At 48.8% G+C, this 23,862-nt stretch overlaps 1 protein-coding gene across 1 annotated transcript; it reads left to right on the top strand.

Moving 5' to 3' along the window:
- Window positions 1-2,057: 2,057 nt before the first annotated feature.
- On the top strand, window positions 2,058-22,305 carry FUCA1 (alpha-L-fucosidase 1). Its single transcript, XM_070404345.1, has 8 exons — window positions 2,058-2,477; window positions 7,130-7,264; window positions 9,618-9,755; window positions 12,404-12,509; window positions 13,308-13,508; window positions 19,566-19,753; window positions 21,179-21,278; window positions 21,554-22,305. Exons 1-8 carry the CDS (start codon window positions 2,101-2,103, stop codon window positions 21,692-21,694), a joined length of 1,386 nt encoding a protein of 461 aa, XP_070260446.1. The 5' UTR covers window positions 2,058-2,100; the 3' UTR covers window positions 21,695-22,305.
- The last annotated feature ends 1,557 nt before the right edge of the window (window positions 22,306-23,862 follow it).

The raw sequence follows: 23,862 nt of genomic DNA, 5'->3' as shown, positions 1-23,862 counted from the left end.
GGACGAGACTTGCCCAAGGAGACCCCATTAGGTGGTGTCTCGTGCAAGAAACCCAGCTTCCCAACTTCTAATATTGTCCAGTCTATCACAGTGTCTCTCACCTGCTCCTGCAAATTTGCATTTTGGTTATGAGGATGTTGACTTTTAACAAATGGACAGTCCGATATTTCTCCAGCAAAATGGGTTTATTCAGGAACAATAAAGAATTGCAACTCAGGACCTGCAGTCTAATGGCAAGCCATGCTCAAATCCAGAGAAACAAAGGAGAGGACTGCTCTTTGATGGACTTCGGAAGGACTGCTGTAAATGAAGAGTTAATCGGAGGAAACTAGAAGTTTGAAGTACGGAGATTTTTCATTGGCTGAGTTATGGCAAGCTCCCATTGGCTGAGCTGTTACAGGGCAAGGCGGAGTCTTTTCTTTCTTGTGCTCAGGTAGTTATCACTTCCTATTGTAGTTGCAAGGTATGTCTGTCCCGTTGGGGTTAATAGTATGCATTGAGTGGCATGTGAGCGAGAGTTTTCCCTTCTAGCCTCCTGACTCCATTTTAAAAGAGGTTTCTGCTTATTAATTTTCACAAGGTTAAGGAGAAATGAAGGTCACAATGTCCCATTTCGTCTTCCCCAAGATGAGTTCTATAACATCAAAGACCATTACTCTGAACATTAGAAAGTGTGTGAAGATGGGCTTGGTTTTGTTTTTTTTAAGGTGTCTGTGCTTACTGTTTTGGACAATATTTTAGCCTTACCTTGCAGATTAGAATAGCTGTTTATTCAGCAATTGCCTTTGTATTTCCTTACAACTCCTAGGATGAGGAAGTGCTTGGTTCGGTCAACACAGGCGCTGTCCCCTCCCGGGGTGCAAGAGAGAAGCAGCATGTGGAGAGGCACAAATTCCACATCTGGAGACCTGGGTTCTGGTCCCACCTCTGAGCTCAACTAGCTGCATCATCTTGATCAACTTCTATCCTCTCTCTGGGTCTCAGTTTTCTCCTCCCTCAAATGGAGAGAGTAGGAAAGGGGGTTGTGTAGAGGATCCCAAATTCCCTGCTGCAGTTCTCTCACTGATACGTAGGGACTGGCGGTGCCACTTAGGGTCATTGTACTTTCCACACCTGATGGCCTCACCTCCTGTCTCAGCATGCACAGCACACGCAGGTTGTAGAGGACTTGGTGACCTCCCTGCCAGACAATGTTCACACAGGTACTCCTAGGGCCTGGGACTCTTTTTATTTTATTTTATTTTATTTTAAAATTACAGTTGGCATTCAACATAATTTTATATTAGTTTCAGGAGTATAGTATAGTGGTTAGTTAGACAGTTATATCATGTATGAAGTGATTCCACCCGATAATTCTAGAACCCACCTGGGACCACACATAGTTATTACAATATTTATTACTATATTCCTTACGCTGTAGGACTCGGGGCTCTTAATGTTCTTACCCTACTACTCTAAAAACGTTCCTTTGTGGTGTTTGTATGTCCATGGGTCCCATTTTTCCAATTAGGTGTTAAGTTCTTTGAATGGCTTTAGAATTCCCAAAGCAAGTATTAGATAGGCCAGATGCTCACCCCTGCTCTTCCCCTTTCAGCACCCACTGTTCTCCCTCCTCACAATGCTTCTACCAGCATTATTTTACTTCGTTATTGCTACCAGGACTGTAACAATGCCTTTGCATCTGGTATTCCCGCCTCCAGGCTTGCTCTTCTGTACTACAGCTCAGAAAGTCCCTTCTGACTCCCCACGGCCAAATGCACTACACCCAGTTCTCTGTACACACCCGGCCTTCTACAACCCCACGGTTGAATCACTCCCACGACTGAACCCCACCATGAATTCTTCGGAAGTGTCATTAGACCACCAGCCAAGCGCTGTCAACGCCTCCTTGCGTCTTTCTCCCTTTCAGCGCTAGAGGGCGCAACAGGGCTGGTGGACTAAGAGGGGAAGACACTTGGTAGTCAAGCCGCCAGGGCTGACCCGCCCCTTTTTCCTACCGAGCCAATCATTAGTCAGAGTGGGCGGGGCCTCGCGCCGCAGCTGCGCGGTGAGAGGGGATGGTGGAGGCAGAGGCGAAGAGTCGGAGTGTGGTCGCCCGAGATGAAGTCGTGGGCGATGGGAGCCCGGCTGCCGCTGCTGCCGCGGCTGCTGCTGGTTCTCGGAGCGGCCGAGTGGGCGCTCGGGGCTCAGCGCCGCTACACCCCGGACTGGCCGAGTCTGGACTCCCGGCCCCTGCCGGACTGGTTCGACCAGGCCAAGTTCGGGGTGTTCGTGCACTGGGGCGTGTTCTCGGTGCCGGCCTGGGGCAGCGAGTGGTTCTGGTGGCACTGGAAGGGCGAGGGGTCGCCGCAGTACCAGCGCTTCATGAGCGACAACTACCCGCCCGGCTTCAGCTACGCCGACTTCGGGCCGCTGTTCACGGCGCGCTTCTTCGACCCGGAGGACTGGGCCAACCTCTTCCAGGCCGCCGGAGCCAAGTGAGTGTGGCCGCGGGTGCGGGCGGCGCACCTCCTCCGGGGTCGGAGCAGTGGGCGGGGGTTAGGCTGGTGGGAACCGAGCGTGGGGAGGTTAGGCGACTCGCCCCGGGTCACACAGCCATCTGCCTGACTTAAGATACCCCGGGTCATGAGTGTTGTCCCCGGTAGGATGCAGAATTGAACGTGACATGCCTGATCATAAGGGGAGGGTGCGTCCGGTTGGGAATTAGGAGGAAATACAAGTTTCAAGGAGGTGGTGGGTGGGAAAGCCCTCAATGGATGGAGCTCCGTGATATCTCATCGTCCATTCCAGGTTGACAAGAAAATCGGGACTCCAGGACTGTAAGCCCGTGGCATGGAGTCTGGTCCTAGTTCAACTGTGAACTTGACCAAGGCATTTCACCTCCCTGCAGCCTCCAAAGTCCATGCCTATGGAAAGGGATTGTGTTGGTTCCTTTCAGCTTTACTATCTCCGGAAGGGGAAGGGAGGGGCGTTCTGGTGTGCACTGTGTTTGGGCAACAGCACAGATTCTCATTCATCTGCCCTCCTCGGTGCTTTGCACATTCAAGTGCTCAAGAAGTGCGTGCATTGTCGTGAGAGCTGTTGGAGCTTGCGTGTGGGTGGTGGGGAGAACCGAAAGTGTAGCGTGCTGGGATGGGGAAGAGAGAGGCAGGGACCCAGGGCGCTGTGGAAGGCCGGGGCCAGTCCTGAAGCAGTAATCCTCTAGGGCAGTACCTGGCCAGGTGTCCAGTCAGGGAGTGGTTACCCTCAGGATTAGTAGGGTAGTGACTGCTGGGAGTGATGGGGGTTGGAGGAAACTAAGAATGGAGAGAGGGAGGTTTCCAGGCTCCTGGCTTAGAGCAGTCCTCTACCGTCGTCTCTTCAGTCATCTTCCAGGTTTCAGTTTCTCTGAGACTTTAAGATCCCTTGTCCTGCCCTGGCCGGGTGGCTCATTTGGTAAGAGTGTCGTCTTGGTATGCCAAGGTGGGGGGTTGGATTCCCCATCAGAGCACATTCAAGAACCAACCAGTGAATGCATGAATGGGTGGAACAACAAATCCATGTTTCTCTCTCTCTTTCAAATCAATAAAAAATAGTACCTTATACTAATAAATTACAACTGACGTTTAGTGTTTGCCATTAAATGTATGGGGATATAATAAGGCTGGAATAAACAGAGGAGGTATTCTCTGTCTTCTAGGAGCCATAGAGATCCATAAGTTAAAAATGAAAAGAAAAATTAAAATCTTGGAAACATCCTTTGTCGAGACCCCTTATTTCATGGACCAGGTGACTAGCCCAGACAGAGGAAGGGAACTGTCCTAGACTCCAAATCTCACGGCTCCAAAGTCTGCTTACCTTGGCCAGAGAGATTGGTCCTCTGCCTGTTTTTGTAAGTACCATGAGATGAGAATGATTTTTACATTTTAAAAGGGTTGTGGCCCTCACAGCCTGAAATACTATCTGGCCCTTAAAGTCTTGGAGCTCCCCACACCAGCCAGTGGTTAAATTATCTCGTGGTTTTTTCTGCCATGAAAGCAAATGAAATGTGGTGGTTATTTCAACACTTGTCTTTTCTCCCCTGCTCTTTTGGACTTTTGTCACTTCTATAAATGAGAGGCAATTCATGTGGGCTTGGTAAAACAAATAGCTTACTTTTCTGTCATCTGTTATTTCTAGTAGAGATTTCTTTCTTCTTTAGAGCAAAGGTTAAGAAAAGCTAATCGCCAAAACCGGTTTGGCTCAGTGGATAGAGCGTCGGCCTGCGGACTGAAAGGTCCCAGGTTCAATTCCCGTCAAGGGCATGTAACTGGGTTGTGGGCACATCCCCAGTGGGAGATGTGCAGGAGGCAGTTGATCAATGTTTCTCTCTCATGGATGTTTCTAACTCTCTATCTCTCTCCCTGCCTCTCTGTAAAAAATCAATAAAATATATTTAAAAAAAAAAAAAAGAAAAGAAAAGAAATGAAAAGCTAATCATTAATTCCTAGAAGGGTTGAAGAATGAGAGCTAAGGTGCACATCTTTTCCCTCTGGGCCCCTGCTTGGCAGGAGACTAAGGACTGTGGTTTCCTCAAGTTTGCTTCCATTCCTGGAGCAATACCCCTGGGGAGCTGTGGCTGCAGCAACTCACACGTATGTTTCCTGTAGGCGAGTGTCTAATGTTGATGTGAACAAACTGACTCCATCTTTGTAAGCCCTCCACTCTCTATGTTTAAGCTTTAACTTTGACCAAGCTAACTGTTCCTGGCCAGCATTCACTGTCTTATAGTTCATGCATGGGTGGGGTCTCACCCAGTCCTGATTAGGGCCGATCCGGGTCAGCCAGCTGGGGGAGGTTGGCTGTGGAAGTGCACTGACCACAGAGGGCAGTTCCTGTGTTGACGTGGGTGGTCAGTGTGTGTCATACTATCAGCCTGTCATCCGGTTGTCACTTAGGCTTTTATATATGTAGACTAGAGGCCCGGTGCACAAAAATTTGTGCACTTGGGGGGGTCCCTCAGTCTGGCCTATGCCCTTTTGCAGTCTGGGACCCCTCGGAGGATGTTCACCTGCTGGCTAGGCCCACTCCCTAGGGATCGGGCCCAAGCTGGCAGTCAGACATCCCTCTGGCAGCCTAGCAGCCCTCAGGGGATGTCCACTTGCCAGCAGGAAGCAGGCCTAAGCTGCAGTCGGACATCCTTAGCGCTGCTGAGGAGGTGGGAGAGGCTCCCACCATCACCGCTGTACTGGCAGCCATCAATCTTGCTTGTGGCTGAGCAGAGCTCCCCCTGTGGGAGCGCACTGACCACCAGGGGGCAGCTCCTGCATTGAGCGTCTGCCCCCTGGTGGTCAGTGTGTGTCATAGTGACCAGTCATTCCCAGTCGTTCTGCTGTTAGGGTCAGTTTGCATATTACCCTTTTATTATATAGGATAGAGGCCTGGTGTATGGGTGGGGGCCAGATGGTTTGCCCTGAAGGGTGTCCCGGATCAGGGTGGGGGTCCCGCTGGGGTGCCCGGCCAGCCTGGGTGAGGGGCTGATGGGTGTTTGCAGGCTGGTCACACCCCCTTCAGGGTGGGGGTCCCCACTGGGGTGCCTGGCCAGCCTGGGTGAGGGGCTGATGGCTGTTTTCAGGCTGGTCAAGCCCCCCTCCCCCAGTGGAGACCCTCACCCCATGGAGGTTTGGCCAGTCTGGGTGAGGGGCTGATGGCTGTTTTCAGGCTGGCCACGCCCCCTTTAGGGTGGGGGGGTCCCCACTGGGGTGCCTGGCCAGTCTGGGTGAGGGGCTGAGGGCCGTTTTCAGGCTGGCCAAGCCTCCTGGCAACGGAAGCTCCCAGCTTCTCCTTTTTTTCTTTTTTTTTAATTCTGGAGTTTATTTACCTTCTATACATGAAACTTCGTTGCTTTGAGTGGAGCTCAGAGCCGCCACGGCAGGCAGGGAAGCTTGGCTTCCTCCATCATTGGGGCAACCAAGCCTCCTGCTTGCTCCAGCTCCGTGGCTGCCAGCCGCCATCTTGGCTGGGTTAATTTGCATATAGTCACTCTGATTGGCTGGTGGGCGTGGCTTAAGGCATAGCAAAGGTATGGTCAATTTGCATGTTTGTCTTTTATTTAGTGTAGATGACTACTGTACTATAAATCTATACAATCCTATATAATGAAGAAGTAATATGTAAATTAACCCTCACGCCCTCACAAGATGGCTGCCTACAACCAGGCCGGCAGGGGGGTTAGTAAGGGACGACCAACGACTGAACAAGCAGGCTGCGTGGGGTGACCAGGCCCGCGGGGGGCTGTGAGGGGCGACCTGGCTGACAGAGGGGACAGTTGGGGTGACCAGGCCAGCAGGGGGGGCAGTTGGGGGTGACCAGGCCAGCGGAAGGGGTGCAGTTAAGGGCGACCAGGCCGGCACGGGGGGCAGATAGGGGCGACCAGGCCATCATGCAGAGGCAGTGAGGGGCGACCAGGCAGGCAGGCAGGTGAGCGATTAGGAGCCAGCGGTCCAGGATTGTGAGAGAGATGTCCAACTGCCATTTTAGGCCCGATCCCTGGGAATGGGCCTAAACTGGGCAGTCGGACATCCCCCAAGGGGTCCCAGATTGGAGAGGGTGCAGGCTGGGCTAAGGGGACCCCCCCCCCTCCTGTGCACAAATTTTGTGCACCGGCCCTCTAGTGTAATCATAAAGATTCTTGTCAGTAAGTGGACAGAATGGTACAGCAGCAGAGACCTATGTCAAACTAGGTGTCGGTGTCAATTCTAAGCAAGTTTCCATCATAAGACCACTAGGAGGTAGGGTTCCTGGCTCATAAGGCATTGTTAGGCCCTGTGCCTTGTCAGTCATTAGTAGATCAGCTGTACTAAAAACATTCACTATAATAACTGAACCAGTGGAGAATGAGCTGCACAGAACTACCAGGGTTGTCTATCCACCCTGACCCTCCATCCCTGTAACTAAATTACCCTGTCATAATAATCTGTTCTATTCTGTGGAGTTGCCTGCTTTGTGTTTTGGTCTTGAGACACATTTACAGTTGGTGGTCGCTGTATCTCCGCTCCACATTCAAACAGCCAGTTCTCCCTCCATTTCCTATGCCGCAGCCCTGCTGGGTAAGTTCATGCTCGTGGCCCACTGCCCACTTTCTTTGCTCATGTGGTTTTGATGTCCGCAGGTATGTAGTCCTGACGACAAAGCATCACGAAGGCTTCACAAACTGGCCGAGTTCGGTGTCTTGGAACTGGAATGCCAAGGATGTGGGGCCGCATCGTGATTTGGTTGGTGAGTTGGGAACCGCCATCCGGAAGAGGTGTGTGTGCACTGTAGTTAGTCCATCATTGCTTCTGACCTAACAGCCGTCCAGAGTACCAGACCTTCTGTACTCGTGTGTTTTCTAAGTTTGCATTCAGCGAGTACCTGAGTTGGCAGTGTTTGATGCTTGGCTGTTTTTATGTGACCAAAGGTGACACCATCAGAGACATTCATGGCTCTGTCTGGTTGGGTGAAGGATACCTAGCAAAGACCACAGTGGCCCATTTGTCCTCTGAGAAGGATTCTTTCTGGAAAGCCTTCCAACCCAGATCCTTTTCCAGTGTCTGATGAATGGCAGGGACCAGGTCTCGCATCTTTGTGTCCCCCTTCATTGTCAACACAGATCTTTGTCGGCATTCAGGGAAGGTTTGGGTAAACGACAGATCAAGAGGGAACTGACAAGGGCAGTTAAAGCAGCAAAAAGTGAAGGAGCCACTGGGTTGATTCTAACTAATGGGGGATGGGCGTGGAGAGAGATTGACCAAAAAACTTACATGCATAATCCATGGACACAGACAATAGTGTGGTGAAGGCCTGGTGGGGTGGAGGTGTAATACTTTCCACAATAAAGATATATTTAAAAAAAAAAAAAAAGGTAGCTTCCCAAGATCAATGAGCTAGGAAGTGGCAGAGGTGGGATTTGAACTCAGGTATTCTGGTTTTGGACCCCACAGTTCTGAGTATATTTGCCTGTAAGGAGGAAAGTGGTATTTGTGCCATGCCCACTCTCAGCTCTGTTGTGATTTGGCAAACTTGATATGCTATTTAAGGGGTGGGCCAGCTGCCTGTTTGTGTCAATGAAGTTTGATTGGAACATAGCTATGCTCATTCATTTACGTGTTGTGAGTTAGGTTAGAGACCCCAAGGCCTGCACAGCCTAAAATACTACCTGGCCCCTTAAGAATGCTGACTCTTGTCACCTGTTCAAGATTCAGTTTCCCTATGATGTGCTTAGATAACAGTCGTGCTGTAAAACTCTGAGGTGTTGATTAGATCCAGGCTTTAGGGTTCTTGATTTTTATCTTCTTTGAATCTGTTTAGTTCCTGAGTCATATGAAACAACTTCAGTTCTTTCTGTCTTATCTGTGCCATTACAATATACCTTACTTCTTACTTGCATCATAATGTTTCTGTAACACTCACCAGTCTTAACTCAAAACAAGCTTTCTTGTGTTTGAAAATAGGTCACTTTAACTGTATTTCCCTTTGGGTATGTTAAAAACTATTAGTCAAGCCCAGCCCGTGTTGCTCAGTGGTTGAGCATCAATCTATGAGCCAGGCGGTCACAGTTCCATTCCAAGTCAGGGCACATGCCCGGGTTGGGGGCTCAGTCCCCAATAGGAGGCATGCAGGAAGCAGCCAATCGATAATTCTCTCTCATCATTGATGTTTCTATCTCTCCCTCTCCCTTCCTCTCTCTGAAATCAATAAAAACTATTAGTCAATCTTAGAAAAATAAAACAAGAAACCATTGACCCACCTACACCCCCCCACCCCCCTCAGGCCTTCACCACGCTATTGTCTGTGTCCATGGATTATGCATATATTCATATAAGTTCTTTGGTCAGTCTCTCCCCACTCCCACCCCACCCCCATTAGTTAGAATCAACCCAGTGACTCCTTAACTTTTTGCTGCTTTAACTGCCCTTTTTAGTTCCCTCTTGATCTGTCATTTACCCAAACCTTCCCTGAATGCCGACAAAAATCTGTGTTGACAATGAAGGGGGACACAAAGATGCGAGACCTGGTCCCTGCGTCCATCAGACACTGGAAAAGGACCTGGGTTGGAAGGCTTTCCAATATTTCTTCAATACGTCGTCTTATGCTTGACAGATAAAACATTTTTAAATGGACTATATGGTATTGAGATAATTGACTTAAAAGTTAAAAGATGCCCTAGCTGATTTGGCTCAGTGGATAGAGTGTTGGCCTCCAGTGAAGGGTCCTGGGTTTGATTCTAGTCAAGGGCACATACCCAGGTTGCAGGCTTGATCCCCAGTGGTGGGAGTGCGGGAGGCAGCCGATCAATGATTCTCTCTCATCATTAATGTTTCTATCTCTCCCTCTCTCTCTCTCTAAAATCAATAAAAATATATATTTTTTATAAAGTTAAAAGATGGTTTAAATGACATTTGATGTCAAGATATGTATGTATAAAAAGTAGTTATGTGTACTATCAAAAACATAGTACACCCAATCATTGTAATTGGTTGTGAATGAAGAGATCATTTTTAAGTTAATGGTTTTGGACACCCCCCCCATGCCCTCAGGGGTGCATTTCACTGATTGTTTTTAAATAAACTATTTTTTCTTTGCTTAATGACAGTTGCTAACCTGTTTTTCTGTTTAAGGAACATACGCTACGGACTGTATCACTCACTCTTCGAATGGTTCCATCCACTCTACCTACTTGATAAGAAAAATGGCTTCAAAACACAGTATTTTGTCTTTGGGAAAACAATGCCAGAGCTATATGAACTTGTGAACAGGTAAAATACAGAAATGTTTTTGGCCTTATTACTTTTCTCAATGAAATCAGAGAAGTTGGGGGGAAAGGAGAAAAGGTGGAATATGAAAAAAATCTAGAGGACATCAGAATAATAAAAGTGGTGGTTGTATTGAGACAAAGAATATTTTTCCTCCTACTCTTCAGAACTCCGTAATGTGGTCATATTACCTTTATAAATTGAAGCACACAGATCCCAGGTGGTAGTAAGTCAGAACTTCAGTTCCGTCCTTGCGGGCCATTTCTTTGTCTGACCTTGGAGAGGCAACAGTGTCTAATGGGCCCTCGAGCTGCCTGGGACTTGGCATCCGGCAGATTTGCCTTTGAATCCTGGCTCTCCTTACTTACAAGCCTTAACCAGATCACCCTTCTGAGCCTCTGAGTCTCACCATAAAGCAGGGCTAAGGATGCCTTCTTATGGGGCTCAGAGTAATATGTGAACAGTATCTGTCACTGTGCTGAACAGCATAAATGTTATTATTGTTACTAGAGGCCCAAGAGTAGGTCTTCCTTCCCCTGGCTGCCGGCACCAGCTTCCCTCTGGCACCCAGGACCCAGGCTTCCCTCTGGCCGCCGGCAGGCACCCAGGACCCGGGCTTCCCTCACAGCCCCAGCTTTGTCCAGAAGGTCTTCCAGAAGGACATCTAGTCTAATTAGCATATTACGCTTTTATTATTATAGATACTTAAAATGACCACTTTCACTTTGGGATTTGTCTTCATCTTGTTTCATTCCTATTTGCCCTTCTCGCACTTGATTGCTTAAGAGGCAGCTATCTCTACCTGGATACTCATTTTAGGGGGATTACAGGGGTAGGGACTCGGACCCTCCTTGCATCCAGATGACTTCTATTTTTTTCTTTTTTCTAAATATATTTGTATTGATTTCAGAGAGGATGGGAGAGGGAGAGACATAGAAACATCAGTGATGAGAGAGAATCATTGATCGGCTGCCTCCTGCACACCCCCTATTAGGGATCAAGCCTGCAACCCAGGCATGTGCCCTTGACCGGAATCAAACCCGGGACCCTTCAGTCCGCAGACACTCTATCCAATGAACCAAACCCACTAGGGCAAGATGACTTCTCTAAGGAAATAGTACAGTCGTAAGACACCAGCAGAGGCTTAGAGTCAGACCTGGATCTGAAATCCAGTTCTTTTTTCTTACTGGCAGTGTGGCCTTGAGCAAACTATGTAATTTTCTAGATCTTTTTATTTATCTGAGAAATGGGGATAATATACACCATGGGATCATTGTAAGAACTAATGAGGCAATGAATATAAAATGCTCGTACAGTTTCTCGTACACAGTAAAACACAGATTCCTCTGTTTTGCCTCTTACACTGGCATTCTTTTTCCTGGAGTCTATTTGCTGTCCTAGTTATGGAGTACAGGATAGGAGTTGGCAGCAGGCAGATTTACATTTGAGTTCCAGTTCTTGTTTGCTTACATGCGTTTTCACCTAAAACAAATTGCCCTGCTGAACGTCAGATTCCTGCTCCCTAAGGTGGGACTAATAATGCTTATCTTATAGGTATATACTCACTCTCACACCTCAGAAGGCTCAGAGTAATGACATGCGAAAGGGGCAGCTGTGGCCAGGGGGTTCTATAAACCCTTTATGGTCGAAGCTTTGGATAGTTGTCCAAAAAAAATGGATTGGGCAGAATAGTTCAGGCTCTTAATACATCTTGTTGTTGTTGTTGTTGTTATTCCTCACCCAAGGATATTTTTCCTGAATGGAAGGAAGGAAGGAAAGGGAGGGAGGGAGGGAGGGAGAGGGGCGGGGAGAAACATTGATGTGAGACCAGTTGACTCCTGCATGCGCCCCAACTGGGCCGGGGGATGGAACCTGCAAACCTAGGTACACGCCCTTGATTGGGACTCAAACCTGTGACCCTGTGGTGCATGGGCCGACACTCTAACCACTGAGCACACCAGCCAGGGCTCTTAATGCATCTTAAAAGCAGAAACCTCAATCCTGTAGTCCTGAAACACCATTCTTTTAGTTGGAATTAGTTGCTAGAAGGAGACCAAATTGTATAATACTGATTACAACTCTACTTTTTAAAAAGACATTAAAAAAAAAAGATTAGGGGAAAATATACCAAAATGCTGTGTATTGAACAATGGTTATGACAGCAGGGGCATTTTGTGTGGTTGTTTCTGTCTCTTTAGTTTCCCACATTCTCTGCACTGTGGTAATTTTATGGTACTTTCAAAATTGGTGAGCCCAGGTTGGTGTGGCTCGGTTGGTTGGAGCATCGTTCTGTACACCAAAAAGTTACAGGTTCGATTCTTAGTCAGGGCACATACCCGTATTGTGGATTTGATCCCCAATTGGGGTGCATCTGAAAGATAACCAACCAAGGTTTCTCTTTCTCTCTCTCTCTCTCTCTCTCCCTCCCTCCCTCCCTCCCTCCCTCCCTCCCTTCCTCTCTCCCCCTCCCTCCCTCCCTCCCTCCCTCCTCCCTTCCTCTCTCTGAAATCAATAAAAATGTATCCCTGGGTGAGGATTTGAAGAAAAAAAGGTGAAAGAAGATTTATAAGTATGTGTTGCAAAAAATGATTGATAAGACTTTTGTGAATGGATTCAGGTAATAAACTTTGTTCTAATTGCATGTCTTTCAGGTATAAACCTGACTTGATTTGGTCTGATGGAGACTGGGAAAGTCCTGATTCTTACTGGAACTCCACAGATTTTCTTTCTTGGCTCTACAATGACAGCCCAGTTAAGGTATGTGATTATATGACTTATGTCTTATTTATCTGTTGTGATACAAGACAGTATAAGGAGACAAGATCTGGAGTAATAACAACATCACCATGGGGGTGCTAGGGACCCAGGGACGTAATGGATATTAAATATTTCTCCTTTAAAGCAGCCAATCGATGATTCTCTCATTGATGTTTCTATCTCTCTTTCCCTCTTCCTTCCTCTCTGAAATCAATAAAAATATATTTTAAGAAAAGGATTTCTCTTTTAATTCTTTTTTCCCCTTCCTTGAAGCATAAACTTTATTTTTCTTCTTTAATTCTTTTTTTTTAATCCTCACCCGAGGATATTTTTCCATTGATTTTTAGGAGTGAGAGAGAGGGAAAGACAGAGAGAGATACTGATGTGAGAGAAACACATAAATGGTTTCCAAGATGATCTTTAAAACCAGCTCTTCCAGCTCTAACATTATAGATCGCTTGACCAGGGTTTCTCAGCCTCTGCACTGTTGACTTTTAGGGCTGATATTTCTTTGTTGTGATGAGGCTGTCCTTTATATTGAAAAAGTTTAACACCATCCCTGGCCGCCAACACTATCCTGGCCTCTAGATGGCAGTAGTACCACCCCAGTTGTGACAACCCAGAATGTCTCTAGGCTTTGCCAAAATCCTCGCCGGGCAATAGGGCCCCAGTTGAGAACTACTGCTCTAGGCTAAGTCTGTTCTTTGCTTCCAAATAGGTTCTTAATTTATCGCACTGCGTTATGTAAGGAAGATGAGGGGTTCACCCTTGATGACCCAGTACTCTTTCCTCCTTTAGGATGAAGTAGTGGTAAACGACCGATGGGGTTTTAACTGTTCCTGTCACCATGGGGGATACTACAACTGTGCAGATAAATTCCAGCCGTCAAGTTTGCCAAATCACAAGTGGGAGATGTGCACGTCCATAGACAAGCGGTCCTGGGGCTACCGTCGCACTATGTCGATCTCTGAAGTTGCAAGTGAATCGGAAATCATTTCGGTAAGACACCTGTGAGTTAGCTCTTTCTTTCCTTTTTTTTTTTTTCAGAGAAGAAGGGAGAGAGGGATAGAAACATCAATGATAAGAGAGAATCACTTATTGGCTGCCTCCTGCACACCCCCTACTGGGGATCGAGCCCACAACCCAGACATGTGCCCTGACCAGAAATCGAACCATGACCTCCTGGTTCATATGTTGACACTCAACCACTGAGCCACACCAGCTGGGCATGAGTTAACTATTTCTTTTTTTTTTTTTTTTTTTTTTTTTTTTTTATAATTTTTATTTCTTAAAGTATTACAAAGAGTATTACATATGTCTCCTTTTTCCCCCCCCATGACATTCCCCCGGCCCCTACCCCCCGCCCCCCCCCCGCCCCGTGTCTTGTGTCCATTGGTTAATCTTATATGCATGCATATAAGTCCTTCAGTTGGTCTCTTAATCCCCCCCCCAACCCTCCCCAGGCTCCCCATTGTAGTTTAACATTCTGTTCCATGTTGCTCTGCTTCTGTATCTACACCTGTTCATCAGTCCATACTGGTCCCCTTTATTTGTCCCAACCTCACTGGAGTAGTCTCAACCTCACCAGGGCCGTCTGAGCCTCACCAGGGCCGTTTCAACCTCACCGGGGTCGTCCCTACCTCACGGGGGCCGTTTCAACCTCACCGGGGTCGTCCCTACCACACCAGGGCCGTTTCAACCTGACTGGGGTTGTCCCTCCCACACCGGGGCTGTTTCATCCTGACCGGGGTTGTCCCTACCACACCGGGGCCGTTTCGACCTGACTGGGGTCGTCGCTACCTCACGGGGGCCGTTTCAACCTGACCGGGGTTGTCCCTACCACGCTGGGGCCGTTTCGACCTGACTGGGGTCGTCCCTACCTCACGGGGGCCGTTTCAACCTCACCGGGGTTGTCCCTACCACACCGGGGCTGTTTCGACCTGACCTGGGTTGTCCCTACCACGCCGGGGCCGTTTCGACCTGACTGGGGTCGTCCCTACCTCACGGGGGCTGTTTCAACCTCGCCGGGGTCGTCCCTACCTCACGGGGGCCGTTTCAACCTGACCGGGGTTGTCCCTACCACGCCGGGGCCGTTTCGACCTGACTGGGGTCGTCCCTACCTCACGGGGGCCGTTTCAACCTGACCGGGGTCGTCCCTACCACACCGGGGCCGTTTCGACCTGACTGGGGTCGTCCCTACCTCACGGGGGCCGTTTCAACCTGACCGGGGTTGTCCCTACCTCACGGGGGCCGTTTCAACCTGACCGGGGTTGTCCCTACCACGCCGGGGCCGTTTCGACCTGACTGGGGTCGTCCCTACCTCACGGGGGCCGTTTCAACCTCACCGGGGTTGTCCCTACCACACCGGGGCTGTTTCAACCTGACCGGAGTTGTCCCTACCACACCGGGGCCGTTTCGACCTGACTGGGGTCGTCCCTACCTCGCGGGGGCTGTTTCAACCTCACCGGGGTCGTCCCTACCTCACGGGGGCCGTTTCAACCTGACCGGGGTTGTCCCTACCACGCCGGGGCCGTTTCGACCTGACTGGGGTCGTCCCTACCTCACGGGGGCTGTTTCAACCTCACCGGGGTCGTCCCTACCACACCGGGGCCGTTTCGACCTGACTGGGGTCGTCCCTACCTCACGGGGGCCGTTTCAACCTCACCGGGGTCGTCCCTACCTCACGGGGGCCGTTTCAACCTGACCGGGGTTGTCCCTACCACGCCGGGGCCGTTTCGACCTGACTGGGGTCGTCCCTACCTCACGGGGGCTGTTTCAACCTCACCGGGGTCGTCCCTACCACACCGGGGCCGTTTCGACCTGACTGGGGTCGTCCCTACCTCACGGGGGCTGTTTCAACATCACCGGGGTCGTCCCTACCACACCGGGGCCGTTTCGACCTGACTGGGGTCGTCCCTACCTCACGGGGGCCGTTTCAACCTCACCGGGGTTGTCCCTACCACACCGGGGCTGTTTCAACCTGACCGGGGTTGTCCCTACCACACCGGGGCCGTTTCAACCTGACCGGGGTTGTCCCTACCACGCCGGGGCCGTTTCGACCTGACTGGGGTCGTCCCTACCTCACGGGGGCCGTTTCAACCTCACCGGGGTTGTCCCTACCACACCGGGGCTGTTTCAACCTGTCCGGGGTTGTCCCTACCACACCGGGGCCGTTTCAACCTGACCGGGGTTGTCCCTACCACGCTGGGGCCGTTTCGACCTGACTGGGGTCGTCCCTACCTCGCGGGGGCTGTTTCAACCTCACCGGGGTCGTCCCTACCTCACGGGGGCCGTTTCAACCTGACCGGGGTTGTCCCTACCACGCCGGGGCCGTTACGACCTGACTGGGGTCGTCCCTACCTCACGGGGGCTGTTTCAACCTCACCGGGGTCGTCCCTACCACACCGGGGCCGTTTCGACCTGACTGGGGTCGTCCCTACCTCTCGGGGGCTGTTTCAACCTCACCGGGGTTGTCCCTACCACACCGGGGCTGTTTCAACCTGACCGGAGTTGTCCCTACCACACCGGGGCCGTTTCGACCTGACTGGGGTCGTCCCTACCTCACGGGGGCCGTTTCAACCTGACCGGGGTTGTCCCTACCACGCCGGGGCCGTTTCGACCTGACTGGGGTCGTCCCTACCTCGCGGGGGCTGTTTCAACCTCACCGGGGTCGTCCCTACCACACCGGGGCTGTTTCAACCTGACCAGGGTTGTCCCTACCACACCGGGGCCGTTTCAACCTGACCGGGGTTGTCCCTACCACGCCGGGGCCGTTTCGACCTGACTGGGGTCGTCCCTACCTCACGGGGGCTGTTTCAACCTCACCGGGGTCGTCCCTACCTCACGGGGGCCGTTTCAACCTGACTGGGGTTGTCCCTACCACGCCGGGGCCGTTTCGACCTGACTGGGGTCGTCCCTACCTCACGGGGGCTGTTTCAACCTCGCCGGGGTCGTCCCTACCACACCGGGGCCGTTTCGACCTGACCGGGGTCGTCCCTACCACACCGGGACCGTTTCAACCTCACCGGGGCCATCCCAGCCTTACCGGGGAAACAGGAAGTTTGGCCCTCTGTCCCCTGCCGGCGGCTCCCCACTAGACAAAATCTCCAGGTATTCCTGGTGGTTGCACATCCAGCGCTCCTGCCCTCCACCAAGTGCACAGATTGCTTGTCTGCTGTCCCGCAGCGCCCCACCAGAGACTGGGACCAGTGGGCATGTTTGTGGGCTTGCTGGTACAGCAGTTCCACAGTGCCGGCCGAGTCAGGCCCAGCCCTGGCCGGCCCCGGACCCGACTCTGCCCCCCGATTGCGTCCCTCCCAGATGTAAGGAGCTGAAATCTGCAGCCTGCTGGGATGGGCTCTGTACTTGGTGCTTCAGCACATCCTACTCAGTCTCTATGTGCTTCTTTCTATGCGAGGAGTTGAAATCTGCAGTTTGTTGGGTTGGGCTCTGTACTTGGTGTCACATCTTACTCAGTCTCAATGTTCTTTCTCTCCTTCCAGTTGTAGAGCTTCCACTGGGCCAAGTTTCCCATGGTTCTGTATGATAGGTGTTTGTCTGATATTTGGTAGTTTCGATGTTGTTGTGCGAGGTAGCACGCACAGGTCTCTTCCTTATGCCGCCATCCTGGTTCTCCTGGGTCTGCTTCTTGAGTGTGTCTCTCATGGCTGCGAGCAGTTGAAGTCTGCAATTTGTTGGGATAGGCTGCAAAAGCGCAGGTGGGTCTTTTTGTGCACCTGGCACAGCTTGGATGGGGATGTAAATTGATTAAGGCTGAGACTCAGGGAGTCGCCATGGCGGAGCAAATAGCACTGGCTGAGTCTCCGCGGCCCCTTGACTCTCTGCCAGGGCTTTGTGTCCCCCAGTGCCGGCGAGCAGCTGTGCAACAGAGTCTCCCTCGCTTTCTGATGGCTGCAAGGCCGTGCTGCCTCTCCCCGTAGGGTCTGGTGCTTCATGATCCCGCCTGAACCAGCTCAGTGGATTTGAAAGTTTGCAGAAGAAAAGGCGCTTCTACTTGTGGGTCTGGCCCAGCCCAGATGGGAATGTAAATTGCGTAGGGCGGGATCACAGGGAGTCGCCGGGGCGGAGACTCAGTGGCCCCTTGCCTATCCAGGACACCAGGACTTTGCGTCCCCCAATGCCGGCGAGCAGCCCAGCGCCAGAGCCTCCCTCGCTTCCTGACTGCTGGAAGGCCGTGCCGTCTCTCGCCTTGGGGCCTGGGGCCTCAGAGACCCGCCTGAACCAGCTCAGTGGATTTGAGAGTTTGTAAAAGCACAGTCATTCCCTCTTGTGCCTCTGGCACAGCCCTGAGGGTAGGGCGGGGTCACAGGGAGTCACCAGCATGGATGAAATAGCGATGGCGGCGTCTCCGCGCCCCTCGCCTCCCCGGGACACCAGGACTTCTTGTCCCTCGGTGCCGGCGAGCAGCCGCGTATCAGAGCTTCCCTCGCTCTCCGACCACTGCAAGGCCGTGGCCGCCTCTCCCTGTGGGATCTGAGGCCTCAGAGACCCACCCCGAGCAAGCCCAGAGGATTCGAGGGTTCGTAAAAAACCGAGAATCCATTTGCAGCCCGCGTGGCGTGTGACTGCGTACCTCTGGTTTTGGTGCCTCCGTAGCTCCCACTCGGTCTCACTGCGCTTCTTTCTTTTCCTCCAGTTGTAGATCTCCCACTGGGCCAACTTCCCCATGGTTCTGAGTGGCGGTTGTTTACTTCATAGTTGATAGTTTCAATGATGCTGTGAGAGAGCAGCACACACAGGTCCGCTCCCTACGCCGCCATCTTGGTTCCTCGAGTTAACTATTTCTTAACTGCCATCTCAAACCAGCCTTCTGCCTGAGCGTGGTGGCAGCATGGTGGGTGAACGTGCAGGTGGATAGAGCCCTTTGGGTTATTGGACATACTCAGAGCAGTCTGTCCTAAGGGAATCATTGTAATTACAGAAGAGAGTTTTATGTACAGACATGTTCTTCCCAGGGTTATCTTCAGTTGGACATTAGGTTGTTTCAATTTCTTTCAACCATAACGGATAGTTAAGTAGATTTGGGGGTTGTCCTTAAACATTAAAATGTTTATCAATTTTATATGGGTTAATGCTTTATTCTCAGGGATATGTTCTAAGACCCCCAGTGGATGCCTGAAACCCAGGATAGTACCAAACCCTGTTTTCCCTAAACTATACATACCTATGGTAAAGTTTAATTTATAAATTAGGAACAGTAAGAGATTAACAACAACTAATGATAAAATAGAACAATATCCTATAATGAAAGTTATGTCCAAAGAATTTGGTTTCCCCAAATATCTGACTATATTGTACTCACTTTTCTTCTTGTGATGATGCGAAATGACTTGATGCTTACTTGATGAGATGAAGTGAGGTACTCAGAACGGAGTGCAACTTAAACCTTATGAATTGTTTATTTCTAGAGTTTTCCCATTTAATATGTTCAGGCTGCGGTTGACCATGGGTAACTGAAACCATGGAACACGAAACGGTGGATAAGGGGGGGACTACTGTATCCCTATAGCATGTTTTCCCGACAGGGCAGCATATACGTTTATAGCCCATCACATACAGAGAGTCCTGAAATTCTTCAGATCTCTTCAATCTCCACAAAGTCTCCACAGCACCGCTTCTAAACCTCTTCCCTCTGACCGCCATATTCTCTCTGTATGGCTCCATGTGATCCCTTCATGGCCGAGTGCTTTGTTCTCAGCTCCTGCTCGTCCTCTGTGCTTCTGACACAGGACCCTTCCCACTGCCTGCGGCACCATGGAAGGGCAGTCTCCCAGGGAAGTGCCCGTGATCACTCCCTGGAGTTCAAGTTTATATGTTTCTCCATCTTGTAGCAGGATTTTTCAGTTTTCTTATATAATCTGTCTTGCTTTTATAGTGACAAAAATATATAGTATTTTCAAAAGGGTAAAGGACATTCACAAAGCAGGGAGAGAAGGTGCCCTAGATTCTTTTTCTTCTCTTAATATCAGTGTGTTCTAGGCATTGCGCCAGGCTTGGAATTCATAAGTAGGATTTCATTGTTTCCACTCTTTCCAGGAACTGGTCCAGACAGTAAGTTTGGGAGGAAACTATCTTCTCAACATTGGGCCAACTAAAGACGGACTGATCGTTCCCATCTTCCAAGAAAGGCTGCTCGCCGTTGGGCAGTGGCTGAGCATCAGTGGGGAGGCCATCTATGCCTCTAAACCATGGAGGGTACAATTGGAAAAGAACGAATCTGTATGGTGAGTCCTGTCTTCTGTTGTGTGTGAGAGCGGGATGGTGCCCATCCTGACCTGGCATCTCCTTGGTCCACAAGGTTAGAAGCCGCACTGGAAGTCGTCTTGACACCCACAAGCTGTTCTTTTGCTATTCATTTGTACCCCAGTTTATGGCTTAAGCCACCGGGATATCTTTCACTAGTTAGGGTGGGGATAGACTTGGTGCAAAAAGCATCAAAAAACATCAGTCAGTTTACTTGATACTTTACACGGTCTAATTAAAAATAGGACTAGCTAATAGTTGTATAGCAACTACAATGTGTAAGGCTCCATTCTAAATTCTTTGTACCCATTTCATCCCCTCAACAAGCCCACCAGATGGATACTGTTATTATCTCCATATTACAAATGAGAAAGAGGGCCCAGAGCAGTACTATAACTTGCCTAGGATCACAGAGCTAGTAAATGCGGAAGTCATGATTCATACTTGGAATTGTGGATCTAGTTATTTGATCAACTGCAAAATGGGGTGATGATTCTTCTTAGAGCTACTGTGAGGATTAAATGAGATAATGTATGTAAAGCTTCCAGCAGAGTGCCAGGCATATACAATGAGTTAATAAATCTGCTAGTGTTATATCATAGAGCGTAGGTCCTTGGATCAGGGGAAACATGGCCATTCCTGTTTCAGATGAGCTTCCGGTTAGTGATTTTCATCCTCTTCTCTAAGCATGAAATCTCAGAATTACAAATTTGTCTTCATTGCACATCTTGTCCTTGTTATACCCTCTGGTGTTTTCACATGGACTTGGAGTTGAAAAACTATTTGAATGATAAGGCAGAAGGCCTCAGTGTGAAATAACTGGTATAAGAGTTTAAAAATTTTCAAGAAAACTTGTAACCCCATAGAGCAATGGTTCTCAACCTTCCGAATGCCGTGACCCTTTAATACAGGTCCTCATGTTGTGGTGACCCCCAACCATAAAATTATTTTCGTTGCTACTTCATAACTGTCATTTTGCTACTGTTATGAATCGTAATGTAAATATCTGATATGCAGGATGTATTTTCATTGTTACAAATTGAACATAATTAAAGCATAGTGATTAATCACAAAACAATAGGTAATTATATATTCAATATGTGTTTTCCGATGGTCTTAGGTGACCCCTGTGAAAGGGTCGTTCGACCCCCAAAGGGGTTGCGATCCACAGGTTGAGAACCGCTGCAATAGAGAGTGAAAACAGAAGATATCACCAGAAAGAGGCAGCTTTCTTCCCATAGACCTTAATTGGTATTGAGTTATGAGTGCGTCCTCATATCAGTGACAGGCACAAGGCTTGGGGTTCGTAGATCATAGGAAGGGGAGTGTATAAGGTTATGTGTAATAACCTTAGGTGTCAGGATAACAAGCCAGGTGTCTTTGATACTGATGCTTCTTTTTCCCAGGTATACCTCAAAAGAATCAGCTGTTTATGCCATTTTCCTGAACTGGCCAGAAAATGGAGTCTTAAGCCTTAAATCCCCCAAAACTACCTCCGCTACACAGGTAAGGGGCCTCAATCCTTTCAAAGATGTAACTTTTTAAAAAGGAATTGGCAGGTCTTCTCTACTTCCTCCTCCCCCAGGTTCCTCCCATATTTATTCCCCTTTTAGACCAACTGGTGGACCCCTGGTGGTCCGTGAGGTCCGAAAGGTTGGCGACCACTGTTTTGGATGGTCTTCCCTTCCCGGGCCCAGCTTGGTTGTTTTCCACCATGTTCAGACCATATTCTGTCCTCATTAATGCATTAATGTTTTCCCATTGCCTTTTGCTTTCTTCAGGTAACGATGCTGGGAATCCAGAAAGATCTGAAGTGGTCCACAAATCCACCCGGAGGTCTCCTCGTTTATCTGCCCCAGTTACCACCCTCTGCTCTTCCAGTTGAGTTTGCGTGGACCATAAAGATGATGGGCGTGGAGTGATCATTGGAGTTCAAGAGGAAAGCAACACTGCCTGCTGCTCAGTTTTGATTTTCTTCTTGAAATAACCTACTCCTCTCTACCCAGAGATGGCTTTTCCTACGTACCTTAATCAAAGGAACTGAGTGCACTGCTCTATCAGTGGATCAAAAATCTGAGCCACCTTGCTGGCATACCTCTCTCATCAGCAGAAGAAGGAACTAACCAGTTAAAGCTCTCTGAGTCCATTCTTCCCGAACTTTGGACATTATCTACAGTGGAATCTCCCCTCCATTCTCTGTTTGATAACCGGCTTGCTTAATGCCTTCGGGTAAAGAATAAGCCAGTTCATTTTGTTGCCTAAGGGAGAAGGTTTAAAGGGTTTGGCAAGCTCAACCACATGCTATTTATTTAGCATCGACTGTCACCAGCTCCCCTGAAAGAGCAGGAGAGCCTGGAGGGAAAAGAAAGGCATGCTAGACTAATAGTTCTTCAGAAGTTTCCAAAGCCAACTAAGGGCTCTGAAATTCAGTCTGTGCAGTGATACTATGAAGAAAATGGATGTGATTCTGTGCTGCTTTTTAAAATATAATCAAATAAATAAATTTTAATGTCAAATGATTTCTACCAAAAAACATGTTATAGTTTTCTTTCCTCAGTTTCTATGTGGACTGCTTATAGCTTTATGTTTCTGTGTTTTAAAAGGGCCAGTCATGCCTCTTTAATGCAGAACAAAAAATGAAATTTCTTTGGTTTTCTCTTCCTCACTTCCCGTACCATTCTTTTGAAATTGATTTTTAGAAAGAGGAAGGGAGAGAGAAACATGGATGTGAGAGCAGTTTGTAGTTTTCAGTGTACAAGTCTTGAAAGTCATTTAATTTAATACCATGCTAGTATTTTTGGGTTTCAAGCTACAGGTTAGCAAATTCTGTGGGTAGTGCTTTAACTGTTATGATGCAGGAAATTGTCAGTGCTGCGGAATCATTCAGAACACTTACCATCTCTGTTCTCTCCCTCACTAAAATCTGAGCCCCTTGAAGGCAGGGACAGTGCCTTCTCTGCCTCCCCTGAGAATGCCATTTAGTGCCCTCACCCATTGCAGATCTACTCACTCAGTAGTCATAGTGACTATTTACAAAATGCAAGTTTGATTATATCTCCTGCTTAAAACCCTTCAAATGCATCGCTATTAGGATAGCTGTTATTATTCTTTTAATCCTCACCTGAGGATTTTTAAAAAATTTATTTTAGAGCCCTAACCGGTTTGGCTCAGTGGATAGAGTGTCGACCTGCAGACTGAAGTGTCCCAGGTTCGATTCCGGTCAAGGGCATTTACCTTGGTTGCGGGCATATCCCCAGTAGGGGGTGTGCAGGAGGCAGCTGATCGATGTTTCTCTCTCATCGATGTTTCTAACTCTCTATCCCTCTCCCTTCCCCTCTATAAAAAAAAACACCAATAAAATATATTTTTTAAAAATTTATTTTAGAGAGAAAGGGGGGGGAGAGAAACATCCATCTGAGAGAGAAACATTGACTTGTTGCCTCCTATATGTGGGATCGAACCTGAAACCTAGGCATATGCCCTGACCAGGAATCAAACCTGCAGCCTTTTGTTGTACAGGAAGATTCTCCAACCACTGAGTCACCCGGTGAGGGCAGGATAGCTGTTATTGATATGAATCTCCAAAGCCTTATGGTATGGTGCCTGCTAATCCCTCTCATTTTAGTAGGAAGTCCCCTTCCTACTCCCTCTCTGCTCTCCAATCATTCTGGCCTTAGTTTCATGTTTCCAAAACAATGTTTTCAAACACTTCTAATTACTGTCTGCAGTAAGAAATTTATTTTACATTGCAACCTATTTGACATATGTAATAACAAAAGTTTTGCAAAGCAGTACTTAGTACTTATACAATGCACAACTTTTTTTTTTTTTAAGTTGGTATCCACTACGTTGATATTATGACCACAACATGTATTTTGAAAAACACTGCTCTAAGAATTCTTTGCCTCAGAGTCTTTGCATATGCTATGCTCTCTGTCTGGAAAGCTTTTCTTGTATCCTCTTTACCTGGATGTCTAACTTATTCTTCAAGGTATGAAAGCAAAGGATGCTTCTCTCTAGAGTCAACTACCAGCATTTGAATTCTGAAGATAGTGATGTTAATACATGCAAAGAACTCAAACAGTGTGTG

The sequence above is a fragment of the Myotis yumanensis genome, unplaced genomic scaffold (genome assembly GCF_028538775.1).
Source record: "Myotis yumanensis isolate MYYU_CA2020_CCGP unplaced genomic scaffold, mMyoYum1.0.hap1 SCAF_2, whole genome shotgun sequence".
Taxonomy (NCBI): domain Eukaryota; kingdom Metazoa; phylum Chordata; class Mammalia; order Chiroptera; family Vespertilionidae; genus Myotis; species Myotis yumanensis.
This window is presented reverse-complemented; position numbering and strand designations above follow the sequence as displayed.